This window comes from Drosophila subpulchrella, chromosome 3R (genome assembly GCF_014743375.2).
Source record: "Drosophila subpulchrella strain 33 F10 #4 breed RU33 chromosome 3R, RU_Dsub_v1.1 Primary Assembly, whole genome shotgun sequence".
Classification (NCBI taxonomy): domain Eukaryota; kingdom Metazoa; phylum Arthropoda; class Insecta; order Diptera; family Drosophilidae; genus Drosophila; species Drosophila subpulchrella.
In genome coordinates, this window is record NC_050609.1 from 18,337,144 (window position 1) to 18,352,252 (window position 15,109).

The 15,109-nt window shown below is 41.6% G+C and overlaps 2 protein-coding genes across 2 annotated transcripts; one reads left to right on the forward strand and one right to left on the reverse strand.

Moving 5' to 3' along the window:
- The first annotated feature begins 1,046 nt into the window (after window positions 1-1,046).
- LOC119556078 (sphingomyelin phosphodiesterase 1) lies at window positions 1,047-4,423 on the forward strand. The gene is made up of 4 exons (XM_037867926.1): window positions 1,047-1,173; window positions 1,592-2,483; window positions 3,251-4,118; window positions 4,182-4,423. The coding sequence occupies exons 1-4, from the start codon at window positions 1,047-1,049 to the stop codon at window positions 4,296-4,298; spliced, it is 2,004 nt and encodes a 667-aa protein (XP_037723854.1). The 3' UTR covers window positions 4,299-4,423.
- A 45-nt stretch (window positions 4,424-4,468) lies between these two features.
- Window positions 4,469-14,201, reverse strand: LOC119555255 (corticotropin-releasing factor-binding protein). Its single transcript, XM_037866557.1, has 7 exons — window positions 14,151-14,201; window positions 8,270-8,345; window positions 5,798-6,117; window positions 5,623-5,729; window positions 5,442-5,560; window positions 4,978-5,141; window positions 4,469-4,913 (listed from the first exon to the last, which is right to left on the reverse strand). Exons 1-7 carry the CDS (start codon window positions 14,199-14,201, stop codon window positions 4,671-4,673), a joined length of 1,080 nt encoding a protein of 359 aa, XP_037722485.1. The 3' UTR covers window positions 4,469-4,670.
- Between the last annotated feature and the right edge of the window lie 908 nt (window positions 14,202-15,109).

Genomic DNA, 15,109 nt, shown 5'->3' on the forward strand with positions numbered 1-15,109 from the left:
GAAAGTTGGGGAACATGCCCTAATCGGAATCACACCACAGAAAAAGCAGTTGACTACAGGTTTATGGCCAAGGCAATTGCTGATCCTGAACTCACGCATTAATGTAAGCACGTGAAAGAAAGCTTTATTTTGGTGATTTACGACGGATCGATTAGGCGAAGAATCGTGATCGAAAGTTGGGGATCATGCCATATCAGCATCACGCCATTAAACCAGCAGTTGGCTACAGGTTTATGGCCAAGGCAATAGGTGTTTTTAAGTCACGCATACTGTAGACACGTGCAGAAGGGTTTTTCTGGTAATGATTTACGACGGATCGATTTGGCAAAGAATCGTGATCGAAAGTTGGGAGTCACGCCATAATCTGAATAACTCAAAATTAGCCAAAGAAGAAGAATTCTATGAAAACGTTATCTATATATCGCACGCTCTCTTGCGCGCTTCGCCACTACGTGTACTGCCGTCCAAAGCGATTGGATCTTAAATTTAAATATGCTGTTTTTTACTTGCGCAACAAGGATCTACTGACTGAAAACGTTACTTTGAAAATAAAAAGGGTAACCATAAATCGTAAATAGTGCTATAAATTGAGGACAGACATCCAAGAACCTCAATAATCTACATGCCAAATCCCAACTTTCTAGCTTTTATAGTTTCCGAGATCTCAGCGATCATACGGACGGACAGACAGACGGACATGTCTACACTTTATAGGGTCGGATTCGCTTCCTTCATTCTACTTTTCGATGCATCTAGTCTACCCTTTTACTCTACGAGTAACGGGTATAAATAGGAACAATTTAGTTTATTGTTTACTGATTTAATGTTTTCCCGGAAATACAGATTTAATATTTTCACAATTAATAGAAGAAAGTATGTAGTATTAACCTTTACCGATTAGCAAAGAAATCTTCAATTAGTATGCGCTGATGACCGCTTCCAGTTCGTTAATGCGATATCGCCGCCTTTGATAAGCGGATAAGCTGATTGTGGGTTAACTGGGCTATAAGTAGGGGATCGATTCCAATCCTTTGAACAGTTTCGCCATGATGTTGATGTGGAGCACAGCTGTTTTGGGGATCGCTTTCCTCCTCGTCGGTTGTGGGGCCTTCAGCCTGCCGAATGTTCCCGATAACCTGACCAAGGAACAGCGTTCCGCGGCTATCGTCTCAGGTGGGTCTAAAATACTCTTTATGACAAGCTATAAATTCTTTAAAAAAGTTCTTGAACCAGTAAAATAAAAGATTAACGCAAATATTTCTTGAGTTTTTTACACCATTATTTTCTTATGCTATTTTAATTACTAAGATCATTATCATAAGAAATAAATTCTTTGACAAAAGTGAATACATTAAAATATTAAATGTAAAATAGTCAGATATGGAAACAAAAACTTCAAAGATCTTTAAATATATATATTAATATATATTTGCTATGAGAATCGCTGAATGAATTGCAATGCCTATCAATATATGAATGGTGTGGATCAGATAGTCACCCATTCAATATTTTTTGGAGATCTCCAAAAGATAATTCGCAGTAGACAGCTTGAAGTACCTTTATTTTGACATCCGTGATTGGATTTTTGCAGCTAGCGTAGCGGAAGAGATAAGCCGTGAGTACCTGAAGTATCACCGGACGGGAATCGAAACGGCGAGGCTTCAGGAGCTGGGAAAGGATCTGCGCACCAGCCACAGTAAAAAGGCCATTTTCACCGAATCCATGGCTGATCTGAGCTCCACGGATCAGTACTTCGTTTGCACCTTGTGCAGATCCACCATAAATGTATTTGCCAGAACTTTCACCCAGGGAGAGTTGAGTGGTCCGGAAAGGGATGATGAGGCCAAGAAATTGATACTTGGACTCTGTGATTACTTTGACGTTATGACCCCAGAGGTTTGCTCCGGAATTTTCGATCTTAACTGGCCCATTCTTGACTTTATCATGAATGAGACTGTGGCGAGCTCCCAGTCCTTCTGCAGCATGCTGCCCATTGCCATTTGCCAGGTGAAACAGGATGAGTACAATCTTACCTTGAGCATTCAGGGTGATTCGCCCACCGAGTCGAATTCGAATTTACCCGCCAAGAGCTCTGAGGATATTCTAGTCCTCCACCTGACCGATATCCATTATGATCCCGAGTACGCCGAGGGTAGCAATGCAGTTTGCGATGAGCCCATGTGCTGCAGGAACTCCCTACCCGAAGGATCTGATTCCACGGCAGCAGCTGGTTTTTGGTCCGATTACCGTGACTGCGACTGCCCCAAACGCCTCATTCTGAGTGCCTTTGATCACATCAAGGAGAACCACAAGATCGAATGGATATATCACACCGGAGATGTGCCGCCCCACAATATCTGGTCCACCACCAAACAGGGAAATATGGACATGCTGAGCGAAATCGATGGACTGCTGGCCGAGTACTTCCCAAACACGCCCATCTATCCCTGCCTCGGAAACCACGAGCCCCATCCTACGAATGTGTGAGTACCCGTAATTTGTAGACCCTCAATAGTACTAATTTAATGACCCAGATGGGAAAAGTTGAAAGGAACGTGTCCGAAATTGGCTTAAATTGGGGCGAAAAGTGGGTTATGGGTAATTCTCGGCCATTGAAAGGTACTCTTATTTGCGACCCAAAAAAAGGAAGGTTATACAACAACTATTTTTCTTAGCCAATTATTCAATTGTACAGACCGACATTACTGACTTGTCATTAAAAACCTCATATATTATATGAGGACTTCTGTATTTTTCACCAAGATAAAGTTTATTGTACCTTTTTCCCATACTAGAGGTCGCTGTTATAAAGTTCGATATATAGTAATAGCCTCCACTTTGAATAAAGGAACTACCTAGTTACCGAAACTAATCTTTATATGTGCCCTAAAAATAGATCTCGTAAATTGCTAAATGAACTTTCTTTGAAAACTTCTGTATTTTCCGTCAAGATAAAGTTTATTGAAAGAATTTCCCACCATAGCTCCCCCACTGCAAGCCCATAAAGTATGATATGGTAGCCCGTAGTAAATGTTTACAACCGCTAATTGGTGCAATTTTGAATGGAGGTAGTACCACCAACCGAAACTAATCTACTGATCTGATCGTTTTTCAACGACTGGATGGTACTAATGAATTTATAGCTCCTGGGCACCTAATGATATAATAATAAAGTTCAAGTGGTAGTTAGTTTTTTCAGAATTAGTAATTCAATCAATTATTTGTTTCATATTTATTTAATATCTTATAGTTTCGGCAACGATGAGGTACCCACAGAGCTGAAAGTGGATTGGCTTTATGAGCACGTTTGGAGTCTGTGGTCCAAGTGGCTGCCCGCTGAGGCGAAGGACACTGTCCTTCGGGGAGGATATTACACCGTCTCCCCAAGCCAAGGACACCGCATTGTGACTCTGAACAGCATGGATTGCTACCTGTACAACTGGTGGTTGTACTACAACGCCTCCTTGATTCAAGAACAGCTCCAGTGGTTCCATGATACTCTACTATTGGCTGAGGAGGCGGGCGAATCGGTCCACATCCTCACCCACATTCCCGCTGGCGATGGCGATTGCTGGAGCAGTTGGGCATACGAGTACAACAGGATTCTCACGCGATTCAATGCCATCATAACTGGAGCTTTCAGTGGGCACACCCACAAGGACGAGATGAACCTGCATTACTCCGATGAGGGTTATGCCACGGTTGTGAATTGGAACGGTGGAAGCTTGACCTCCTATTCAAATAAGAATCCCAACTACCGGCTGTACGAACTCAGTCCTGGAAACTGGCAGGTTCTGGAGCACCAAACCTTCACAATCAATCTGACCGAGGCTAATTTGAGCCCCAGCGAACAGCCCAAGTGGTATTTGGAGTACCAGTTCACCAAGGAGTACACCGAGGATACAAGTCCTGCGGGAATCGATCGATTGTTGCAGGAAATGGCTGAGAAACCCGCTCTGCTGAGGAAATTCTGGCGAAACAAGTTTACCAATTCGGATCCCAAGTTGGCAGAGGGCTGTGATGACACTTGTCTCAGCCAGACAATCTGTAGAATTGCCACCAGTAACTATCTGGAGCGAACTCGCTGCAAGGAACTGCAGGCCATCCTGGCAGAGAGTGTGAGTATCTTATGGTAATCCTGATTAAAATTACCTTTAACATATGCTTTTCTCTAACCCTAGCTGGAGAACGAGACAGATGAAACCGATGATAATGGCGATGGAGGTGCTTCGGGCCTGACTGCCCTTAGTTTGGTTTCCCTACTGGCACTTTTAGCTGCATCCAAAGTTCTTAGTTGAGACTTATCAGTGCCACCCGATTATTCTTAAACCATATCATCATAAGCCATAATCGAACCCCATAAAGAGGGGCCGTAAAACTACTAAGGAAAGGCCCGCAACCCCTGCAGATAAATGAAAACCAATAAAACACACTTTTCTTATAGTCAACACTCAGAATGTTCGATATACATATATATATTACCTAAGATGCCTCTCGGGTGTCGAATACTTTGCGAATTAGCTGGATTAAGTTAAGAGTTAAGTTTAAGCACTACGATGGAGTTCCGGGGAGGTGTTGTCCGCTGATCAGGATACTTTTTCCACATTCTTATTTTTACAAACATGTACATTTTTGTTTTGGACAGGAGGGTCCTAGCTCGCCTATCCAGCTTAGAGCGCACAGATGAGCGTGGCGATGTCCATGTCCTGCACATCGGCCTTTCGCAGGACAATGGCCGCCTGGTTCTGGAACCGGCCGGAGGACACCAATCTCACGGTGCTCACCCCGCAGAAGAGGGCCTGTTCGGGACCCAAGTCACTGGAGGCTCCACACACGGCACTGGCCTGCTCCATTCCGATGGAATCCAGTCCCGAGGATCCTCCGATCTCTAATCGATCACTGGGCAATTGACACTGGGTTGGGGGTAGGTGTATATGTATTAGCCGGGAATATGGAATACTTGAGGATTATAGTTACATCATAGTTGACCTTGGTCTGGGCCCTCACACTCTTGCCGCCTATACGCAAACTGGCCAGGGAAACCACGGCCGGAAAGAGTGCCGAAATGGTGCAGTTGCGAGCCTGGCCAAAGTTGGTCATCTTGTACATGGCAGCCGTGTCCTGGACCAAGACATTGCAGGCTAAAATATTTTAAGAAAAAATATTTTTAGAACATAAACAATTATTTAATAAGTTGAAAATATAAGCGACTTAGTGAATAAGAATACCCATAACTTATTACGGTTTAGAACTCACTCTGAGTAAAGGTGCCTTAAAGTATGCAACAATATATTTTGTTATAGGATTTCAAGCAGACAAGTGGAGTTGTTTTCCCATTGCATACTTTTGGGCAACCTTTATCAAAAATGTTTAAAACTTGGTTACTTCTTTTTTATATTTTATTAAAATTATCAATGAAGTTACAAAAATATTATACTTACGTTGCGTGATCTTGTGGAATCGCACGTTGGCCACAAAGGAGCCGCGAACAGGAATGCGGTACTGGAGCAAAGCGGCATTCTGACTCGAACGGAAGAACTTCTTATTGCTAACTCGCGGCCTAAAGAGTTATGGGGGATTAGGCATTACAATGATAGTAATACAATCTTATTCTGCAATTACCATTGCCTGTAATTGTTGCAGAACTCGTAAACACGTTCCTCCAGCGGTCGGTGGTGATCTTTAATCCCCGGAAAGTACTCGCCATTCAGCTCCCAGCCGTCAACAAACTATTGTAATCCCGGAAGGAAAGTGGGTCACACTTGGGCATAATTTAGTGACACTTTGGAGCACTTACCGCCATTAGGGCTCCTGTCTCGCAGTTCGCGTCGTAGTGCTTCATTGTAATCTCCACAATCGTGTCTGGCTCCCCAATCACATAAAGCCCACAGACCTCGGGCTGCAGTTCCTGGACATCTGCTCCTGCTGCCGTTGCTGTTCCCACTCCTGCCGCTCCTCCTCCGCCTGCTCCTTCCCCCGGAACCACGCCCACTCCTGCTGCTGCTGCTCCAGCCGCCTCCAGTTCGAGCAGAGCTGCCTCCCGATTCAGGGCCGAACTCAGGGGGTTGAGTTTCTTGAAGATGTAGTCACCTGCCTCGGAGGCCACATGCATGCAATCTGGGGAAGGGGTGAAAGCACAAGGGTGGGATTTAATGGCATTACACTGGGGAAAAATTTGGAAGAGAAGGTCTTGGGAGAAATACCATTCCTAAGTACTTATGATTATGTATTAAGATGATATATTTTAGCCATAAAACCTGTCTATTTATTTTATTTTTTGTTTATTTGTTTATTTGTTTATTTATCTCAAGCTATATTTTTTTAAGGATCTACTTAAAGATATAGTAATATTTTATTTAAAGCGTATCAAAAAAATGTATTATTCCGATACCATTTGTTCAAACAGAAATATTTTTTAGAAGAATCTTGTAGTATTTATTACAAAAATGTATACTGTTAATCCAAATTTGAACCAATTTATTATAAACCCTTTTCTTTTTTCTTCAGCTAAAATATATAAATATTTTCCTTGCTTACAGGATGGTGTTTTTTTATTAAAGCTTAGTATCTAAATTGATTAATAGATTTTTTCCTGGTGCACCGAATGCACTTGATGCCCTGGAGCACTAAAGTAATGGCAGCTCAAACCCGAACCCGCAAACCGAATCCGAAACCAATTTGTCTTGGCAAATTTCCACGATATCCTGGGAAGTCCAGGGATTAGGGGTGGGCAATTGAAATCCCCTTTGATTGTTCCAGCTTGGCTCCTGGGCAACAATTAATTTATCATGCGCATCCACTTAATGCCGGCCATCGTTGGCTGATTTATGGCCGGCATTATTAGCCGGGTGGCCCACTCATACTCATATGCGATGTGCGATATGTGGGCTGCTTTTTATGACCTCTCGCTTTCTGGGATCTCCGTAGCTCCCAAAGGCAGGCCGAAAACAATTAAACCACTATTTGACTTATTTTTTGGCCCACTCTTGACATGCATGTCACATACTCGGAGTGAACTTATGTGGGATGTAATCGTACGTGAATCCCTTGATGGGGAATTGGGTCCTGGGGAAGGATGGGAAAACTGTCACTTGGCGCCACTTTGTTTACGACACTCGCTAATTGCTTTCCAGTGGCTTTTTGGGCCTTTTTACACTTCTGTTTATTGCAACAGACAATTAAAACGGCTCTATTCATAATTGATTAGGCACTATGGTTTAATAATCATAACCAAAGTGGCTGGTAGTTTATGAGAAATCATTAAATATTCATTTATTTAATTTGGCTCGTAAAGAGTAGGTAAAAGCTTTCTAGGCACCCAAAATAAAATTATTATTACAATAGTACTTTGGTTTAAATGGGTTTTAAACCATTGTTATTTTTCCTTTAATCTGAGTTAAAGAGCTTTTCGGTCCCTCCTATCTAAACCTTTTTTAGAATTGTAACTTCTTTCATAACTGCAAAATATTGTTGAGACCTGAGCTTCTTTTTGTTTATCCCCTGGATTAGAGTGGTTTTTCATTTGTCCTTTCAAATGGTATTTCTATTTCTGGAAGTGACGTCACTAAGCTGACCCACCCTCTATTGAAAACTTTCTCCCTTTTCCCCTGACTATAAATAAAAGCAATTATAAATCGGCACAACCACAGATTTGTTGATGTTTCCACCTGATTCAGAGACTATGAGACTGATGCAACTTTACAATTTCTGTGACCTGTGACATGCGGTTGCTTTGACGATGGTTGTCCCCTTGGAAAAAGGGAAATGTAAAGAAAATCTGGATGGAGGGATTAAGTCAATTGAAGTTGGCACGAGCTGCTGGCAATCCACTGAAATTTATTAAGTTTTCTTTCGCAGGAATCACAATATTCCGGGTCTGTGGCCATCGAGTGACCACAAGTTTGTAATGTCCATCTAGCATTTCCAATTGGACAGTTTGGGTCACTTTCGCTGGGCGAAGAGGGGATAATCGAGTGCACTTTGATTTGAATTTTAATGGGCAATAAATTCGAGCGTTGCCTGGTTGTACAAATTGCTCATACGCCTGGGTTGCCAGCTGTAGGGGGATATTACAAGAAGCGCTCACAACTTATGCAGAAATCAATTTGAGAGACAAGTAAACAAGGTTTAGAAAGCGCTTTAAACTTGTCGCTGCCGCCAAAGTGCATTTCCCATTTTCCTTTCTCCGCCGAGGGCACTTGACTGCAAAAGTTTCCCCCTCCTCCACGCTTCTCGTATATGAATATGGTATATGGGGATCTTAACTTACCTGAGACCGTGTGCACATTGTGCGGCACCGCAGGGTTGGGGAAAAGCTCAAAGGACCGCTTCACACTGGGCCAGGCCTGAAACACAAATTACACAGAAAGTGAGGCGGTGCACTGGGAGAAAAGTCAGCTTCATTGGAATAAGTAATCTTGGCCTTTTTGGGAAAACAAAAGAAATACTTAATTTTTATGTGGGTAAAGTTAACTTGCAGCCTAGAAAATATTTCTAATATTAATTCCATTCTCTAATAATAAAAAAACTATTTAGGAACTGAGATTGTAAATAATAAAAGGATGTCCTATATTAAAAAATTTTTTTCTTTGATCATGATCATTAGAAAATGTACCATACCATACCATTTTTAATTGTTTGTAGTGTCCTTAAGTTAACACTTTAAATGTACTTATTCAAGACTTTTTAAGACGGAATATAAATTTTTTAAATGTTTAGCTATATTTTGTTTTTCAAATAATATAATCCAAAAACTCTTCATTTTTCCCACAATTGTAAAAAGTTTGAAAATGTAGCAGATTTTCTATATTAGTAGATACACGTTTTGTATTTCAGAACTCACAAATATCATCATAGAAAACACATTTCCACCGACACAACATTTTATAACTTCCAGTATTGCCATGCTTAATGAAACTTTAATGTATTTAATGAAATGTAATGCTTTTTACTGAAAGCACCCCTCCTCAAGACTGAGTCAGATCATGAGCATTCATCCAGTGCTTCTGCACCACATTACCCGTACACAAAAGACAGACATCCAGACGAGAAGGCAGGGGAAATCCGCGATGGGGCTTGTCCTGGCCCAAGGATCAGCGGGAGGTCCTCGCCGGATAATGTCCGCCGACTTCTGCAGTTGTATCCAAAGAAAGGAATCATCGCGGGGGGCGGCTAATGCGGCACTTAGCGTCCGGCCCACAAGTGCAACTGCAGAGGACTCGAAATGGGGGACAAGAGGTCATCCGGACACAGGACAAAAGCCGGTTTTAATTAAACTACCACACACGATTCTCCAATAAACAAGAATCGCGCAGATGACGCTCAGAACGTGCTCGGGATATATTCGTTTATATATATATATATCAAAGAGGTCAGGAAAATTTTAAGTGTGAAAAATCGGGGGCAAAAGTTAAAACTTTTTATTAAGAAAGGCGGAGAAGCAATTTTTTGCTCCATTTATTTTTCCTCTTTTTTATGATTGATTAGTGGTAACTTTTTTTAGATTTTCCTGTTAATTGAAATCGCACCCAGGCCGCTGGGAAATTGATAAATGGTGACGCATTGGCCGCGGGCTCAAATAAGTGAGTTGAGGCCAAAAAGTTCTGGCTTTCGTTATTCGGCATTCGGGACATTTGTTTGCGCAACACTCGAGCGTTGGCTTTAACGAGTCGTCGGGGCGTTATGGAACTGTCAATTAGTGGCGGTTTGGGCCGCAGCAACTTTAATCCCTAAAGACACCCCTAAAAAACCTAAAAATCAAGGATTGCCAGCTGACGTCACAAGTCTTTTGGTCGCGAATCGGAGGATTCGACGAGAGTCTGGATAAACTGTCAACAGGCAGTAAATAAATAATAAACATGATCCCTTTGAAAACACACTTGGCAGCGGGCTCATTTGCATAATCACAATGCGGCCATCGGGTTTGGGGCGATTTCCAAGGGGTGAACTGTGGGCGAGAATCACAATCGCTGGCCGCCTTTTGTCAAACTAAGCGAATCGCAGGATGCGCCAGCTGCTCCTTGAAAAGGTTCCATTGGGACCAGGATTGCTATCCGAAAGTTGCCACGGTGATCCGAGGATTCTGGCCCATTCAAAGTGGCTGAAAACTTTGTGGGCGGCGGGGGGCAGCGCAAAAAATACAACATTTCTATCGGCATTGTGACAATCCCCCGCAGAATCCCGGCAAGTTAACAAACTTTCCCTTTCACCTCCATTGAACCTGCATTTCTGCATTTATTGGCTTTTGAATGCTCGGTTTTTATTAGCTTTCTACTTGAAGTCATATGCCATTGGAAAAAATCGTTATTAAGGAGATGAACCCCGTTTTTATTTAAGCTTTAATTTACAATGGAATTTTCTAATAATAAATTCCTCGGGAAAAAACTGTTCACAAAAAGGTAGAAACATATTAAAGCTTAATTGAAGAATTTTGTGAAAAATGTTTTATCATAAAATATAAAAGTCTCTACCAGATAGGCCAACAAAATATGAATGAATTTTTGTTTTTGAACACTTTTCCTAATTTAAATTGGTTTATGTTAATTTCTCAATTTATTTTCCTTTAAATGATTCCCGAATTTAAAATAAATTAAAAATTCCTTTATACTTTTGGAAGCCTGGCTTGAATTCTTAATGAATTGAGTTATAGAATGCTCTCATTGAAAAACCGGAATATTCAATTAGTTGCTTTTACTCTGGCCTGTTCTATTTTAAAATGTTCATTCATATTTTGTCAGCTCGGCGGTCGCTAGAATTGATTAATGAGCCTGTTGTTCGTCGAGTAAATCAATTCCAGCATTTTTCGGAATTGTTCAGGATAAAGGAAATGGCAGGGATCAACCCTCAAGGTCGTCGTGGGAGGCAGTTTCCTTTGTTTCCGTCACTCCAGAGGCCCCGAAAACCCGCTAATTAGCCAAGGATATGCGAATAAGGTCCTCACATGCCAGAAATATGTTTGTGACTTGATTAAAAGTTCGCTTAGCGGATGAAGGCGACACTTTCGGTGGCGGAAGCAGGCACCTGGCGAAATTCGAATCCTTTTTCAGGGACTTCAGGTAAATATTGACTTTCGGCATCTCGTGGCAGGAGATTCGGTGGTAATCCTTCGGCTAAGGCAAACACTTGCAATCGAATGGGGGTGGCGGTTCGGAATGACTAAGTTATGAGACAGCTTCAAAGGATATTCAGCCCTAAGAAAGGAATTGCCTGTCCATGAATAAGTGATATCACTCGCCAAAGTCCAGAGAAGCAACAGGCTGCCATTGGACCATCAAATATTTAGACGTCTTTATGGGCGCCGTAAATTTCACTCAGGGAATCGTCCTGAAAGGATTCGTCTAACTGAGTGATGATGGCTCAAATATGCGCATAATGCCGGATGCTGAGGGAGTTAAGTCGAATGAATGGTCGCGAAATGAGCAGAGAACGGAAGGATTTTCTGGAAAAATAGTTCCCAGGAGACCTAAGAAACACTAAGTATCTTCCACCATCTAGTTATCACCCCTTTCCTTATTTATTTCCAATTTTTTCAGAAGATGACTTCATTTGCGTCAGCAGCCCACTCAACTTTGCGATTAAAAGTTAAGCTCGGCATTTGTCACAGCTCATAGTCATCAAGTGAAAAACCAAGGATTACCGACGAGAGCCGCAAATGAACTCGATTACGCATACGCACTGTTGGGCGAACGAGTGTTATTGGCTTTAATCATTCAATTATTTTTGCGCAACCGCAAATGAACTGTTAAATGCAATTTGGCCAACAAGTTATTTTGGTCGCCGCCACTTTGACGTCACGTTTTTGGGCTAATATCCAGACTGCAGTGGCATAAAAAGATGGCAGGATGTGTGCTGTCAGGACGGAAATTAGTTCTCCTCCCCGATTTTTATCGAACATATTGCATTCGAGATTTATGCAAGAGTTCTGCCAGAACGGAATTGAATAGACGGCATAAATTTCGCGCAACTGCTGCTACATGATGAAGGAAATTTATGGAAATTAGTGGGATCCCAAAACCATATTTTGGGGAAGCCAGCAAGATATTCTAGCATAAGATATGAGGTTAAATTGGCATGTAGGGCAGAATCTATTACAACCCACAAAGAGAAGAAGACATTATATATAAGTACCACATATTGAAATTAAAAGACATATATACCGAAAACCCGAGGATAGATAAAAGTGTTTAAAAGTATGCAACAATTTATTTCAAGACAGAAACCTATGGAAATATTTTTTTACTGCATACCTTTAGGCACCTTAATACTTACCAAAAATATATCTTTTTCACAGTATTTCTTTTTCTACGAGAATACCCATAATGAACCATTAAAACCTCTGCAAAGGCTCCGTTTTTAAGTGCATATTTTTCGGATTGGCAATGAAAAACGCATGTAAATTAGAGGGAATTTAGCGGTAAATCCCACCCAGATTCACCTGATCCCCCCGTTTGTGGGTGCTGCAATTAGAGGTCACCCCTGAATGTTAAAGCTTATCTTTCATGTCTTTTCCGCTCCACAACTCCCATTTCCCCCACCCCCTTTGCACCCGTTGACATTCGTCGTTTAATTGTTGTCGCTCTCACATGTTGCCAGAGTGAAAAACGGCGGGGAAATTGAGGGAAAACAGGAAAATGCGGACGGAAATGGGACAGCAGGGGTGTGGCTGTCATGTCCTGGCTTAAATGGCTGTAAAGTGCCAAAGCGTCGGTGTCAACATTAAGCGCACATCAAGTGCAGGACTCTCTGGCAATCGAGCAGGAAGTGGGATTTGTGGGGCAGGAAAAGCGCTGGGAAAACGTAGGAAAATCTCGTCCATGTCCAGAGTGAGTGACCACCACCACAGCGTACAAGAAATGAGTCAGTTGCAGTTGCAGTTTCATTGCCTTCGAATCGCTGGGTCTTCCGCTCAGGTTTTCCCTGCCTTCTAATGTTTGGTTTTTGCCACCGCCCACGGCTCCATGGCAGGTGGGAAATTTACATTTATCCTTGGCCATTGGAGTGGATTCCCAACATCCTGGCCTGCTGACTTGGCCCACAATGTTGCCATTAAGCAAACAGATCGCTGGATCTGCCGGTGATGGATGGCAGGAGCCAAGAAATGGGAAATATAACCCTAATCGGCCAACACCTCGAATATTTTCATAGCCAGGTGAAATGGCTTCTGTCTTCGGCAGGCCAACATGACAAATGGTCCTTATTATTTTAATATTTAAATATACCTTTGGCAGGGATAATATTGCAAAATGGTTCTTCTTTCCATTTCTTATTCAAAGAAAACTTAATAAATGACTGGAGTACCCACTCAAAGGTAAGTAAACGAAAATAAATATGATCCCTTATTAAAAGTTTACTTTAGAATCACTTTTGTCGTAATTTCTTGAAATTCCCATGGTTTTTTCCCTTGCCATTTCTTTTCAACCCTTTTTCCCAGAGTGGAAGAGTCTCAATCATAATTAGCTGATTTCTCCGAACGAGTTCTATTTTTATTTCGGCTGCAGCCAAATGTCACGCGAAACTTTTCCCCGATTTGGCCATTACCAAATCGAATTAAGTATTCATTTGCGCCGGGCAGCAAACTTTGACCCGCTGACCCGCTTGGACTTCCATTAATTCATAAATTGATTACCAACTCAGTGGGCAGCGTGAGCCTAATGAAGGTAATCTGTTCTGGCACAAGCCAAAGGCTAAAAAGGCTGCCGAAAGTTTGGCAATAACGCAGACATCTAGAATCAATCAATCTGGTGAAAAATCTCGGCCAAATGAAATTAGATCAAGTCATTAGCACAACGGGGAAACAAAAGTTGGCCCAACTTGTTGATCGAATTACAAGGAACTACACGGGTGACTTTGTCACTTATTGATGCACAGAGGGAAATAAGAGGGATATGTTCTTGAACATTTGTTGATATTCACAGGAGAACACTTTTGAAAATATAATTTAAATGGACTTCACAAATTTTGGGGATTTTGTTTACCTAACAGATTTTAAAGATAACTCTTCTGGATAATAAATAACCATAAAGGTATCATAAAGTAATATATTTTACTACAGTACTGCGATTTGAAAAAGTTTTTCTTGCTAAAAATATCAGAAATATTCAAATTCTAAGGTAACTATTAATACTAATTACAATTCTTAAGCCGACACTTACCTGAACGCCCAGCACAATCATGGATAAATAGAGATACACGACCAACTTCATCGCGACTTCCGATTTTCGAAACCTCGGCGTAAAAAAGGCCAATCCCCGCGGGGAGATTGAGTTTATGTTTTTCGAGTCTGAGGCGAGTTTTCAATTAGCCCTCAAGTTCCGGAGTGCCTTCTTTTGATCCTTCTTGCGATGGCCTGACCAGAGATTAGAGCAGGAATCACGCACCCAATAACTTCATTAGAGCGTGGAATTAGCGACGGGGCACGCGGTGCTACTGGGCACTCGTTGCGTATACTTGATGCGGGTTTGAAACTGCGCCGGGGAAACCGTACTTTTCTTTAGTTTAACAGGGACAAAGAAACCGAGAAACCGTTGCAGGACGAAAAAAAGGACGATGCGTCAACGCTGCCGCCCGACGACCGAGTGTTGGTCCTTATCAGCGCCGCATTTCCTTTTATAGCCAGCCAGCCAGTCGGTTTTTTTCAGTTCTTGTTTTTCCTGACACTTTTCCGGGGGTTTTCTTTCAGGGTTTAGAAAAGCCGTTTCTTTATGATATCTTACTATATTTTAAAGATTTTTCTGTATAAATATTCTTTTACTTGCACTTTTTTGAAATACTTGCCGCTGTTTGGATTTTCACCGTTTTTAGCTTTTCTGGTGACTTTTCTTGGGGCATTGCCAGCAAACAGAGCTGAGGAAAAGCTTAGGTGGAAAGCTCTTTCAAATGGAAACCGGGTGTTATTTATGTAAACTTAAACGCAGACATTTTCCTATATATTTTATGGAACTTCAATTGTGCTCTCTTTGCATCTCAACAACAAACATATTATTCTTAAATATAAGTAACGCTTAAGGTTTTGGATGGAGTTTTCTGAGCTTCCAAACGAATTCAAAAGGTGTTAAATTTATATATTTTGGTTAAAGGAATTTTAGCAGTTCTAACTTTAAAATTTCTTCAA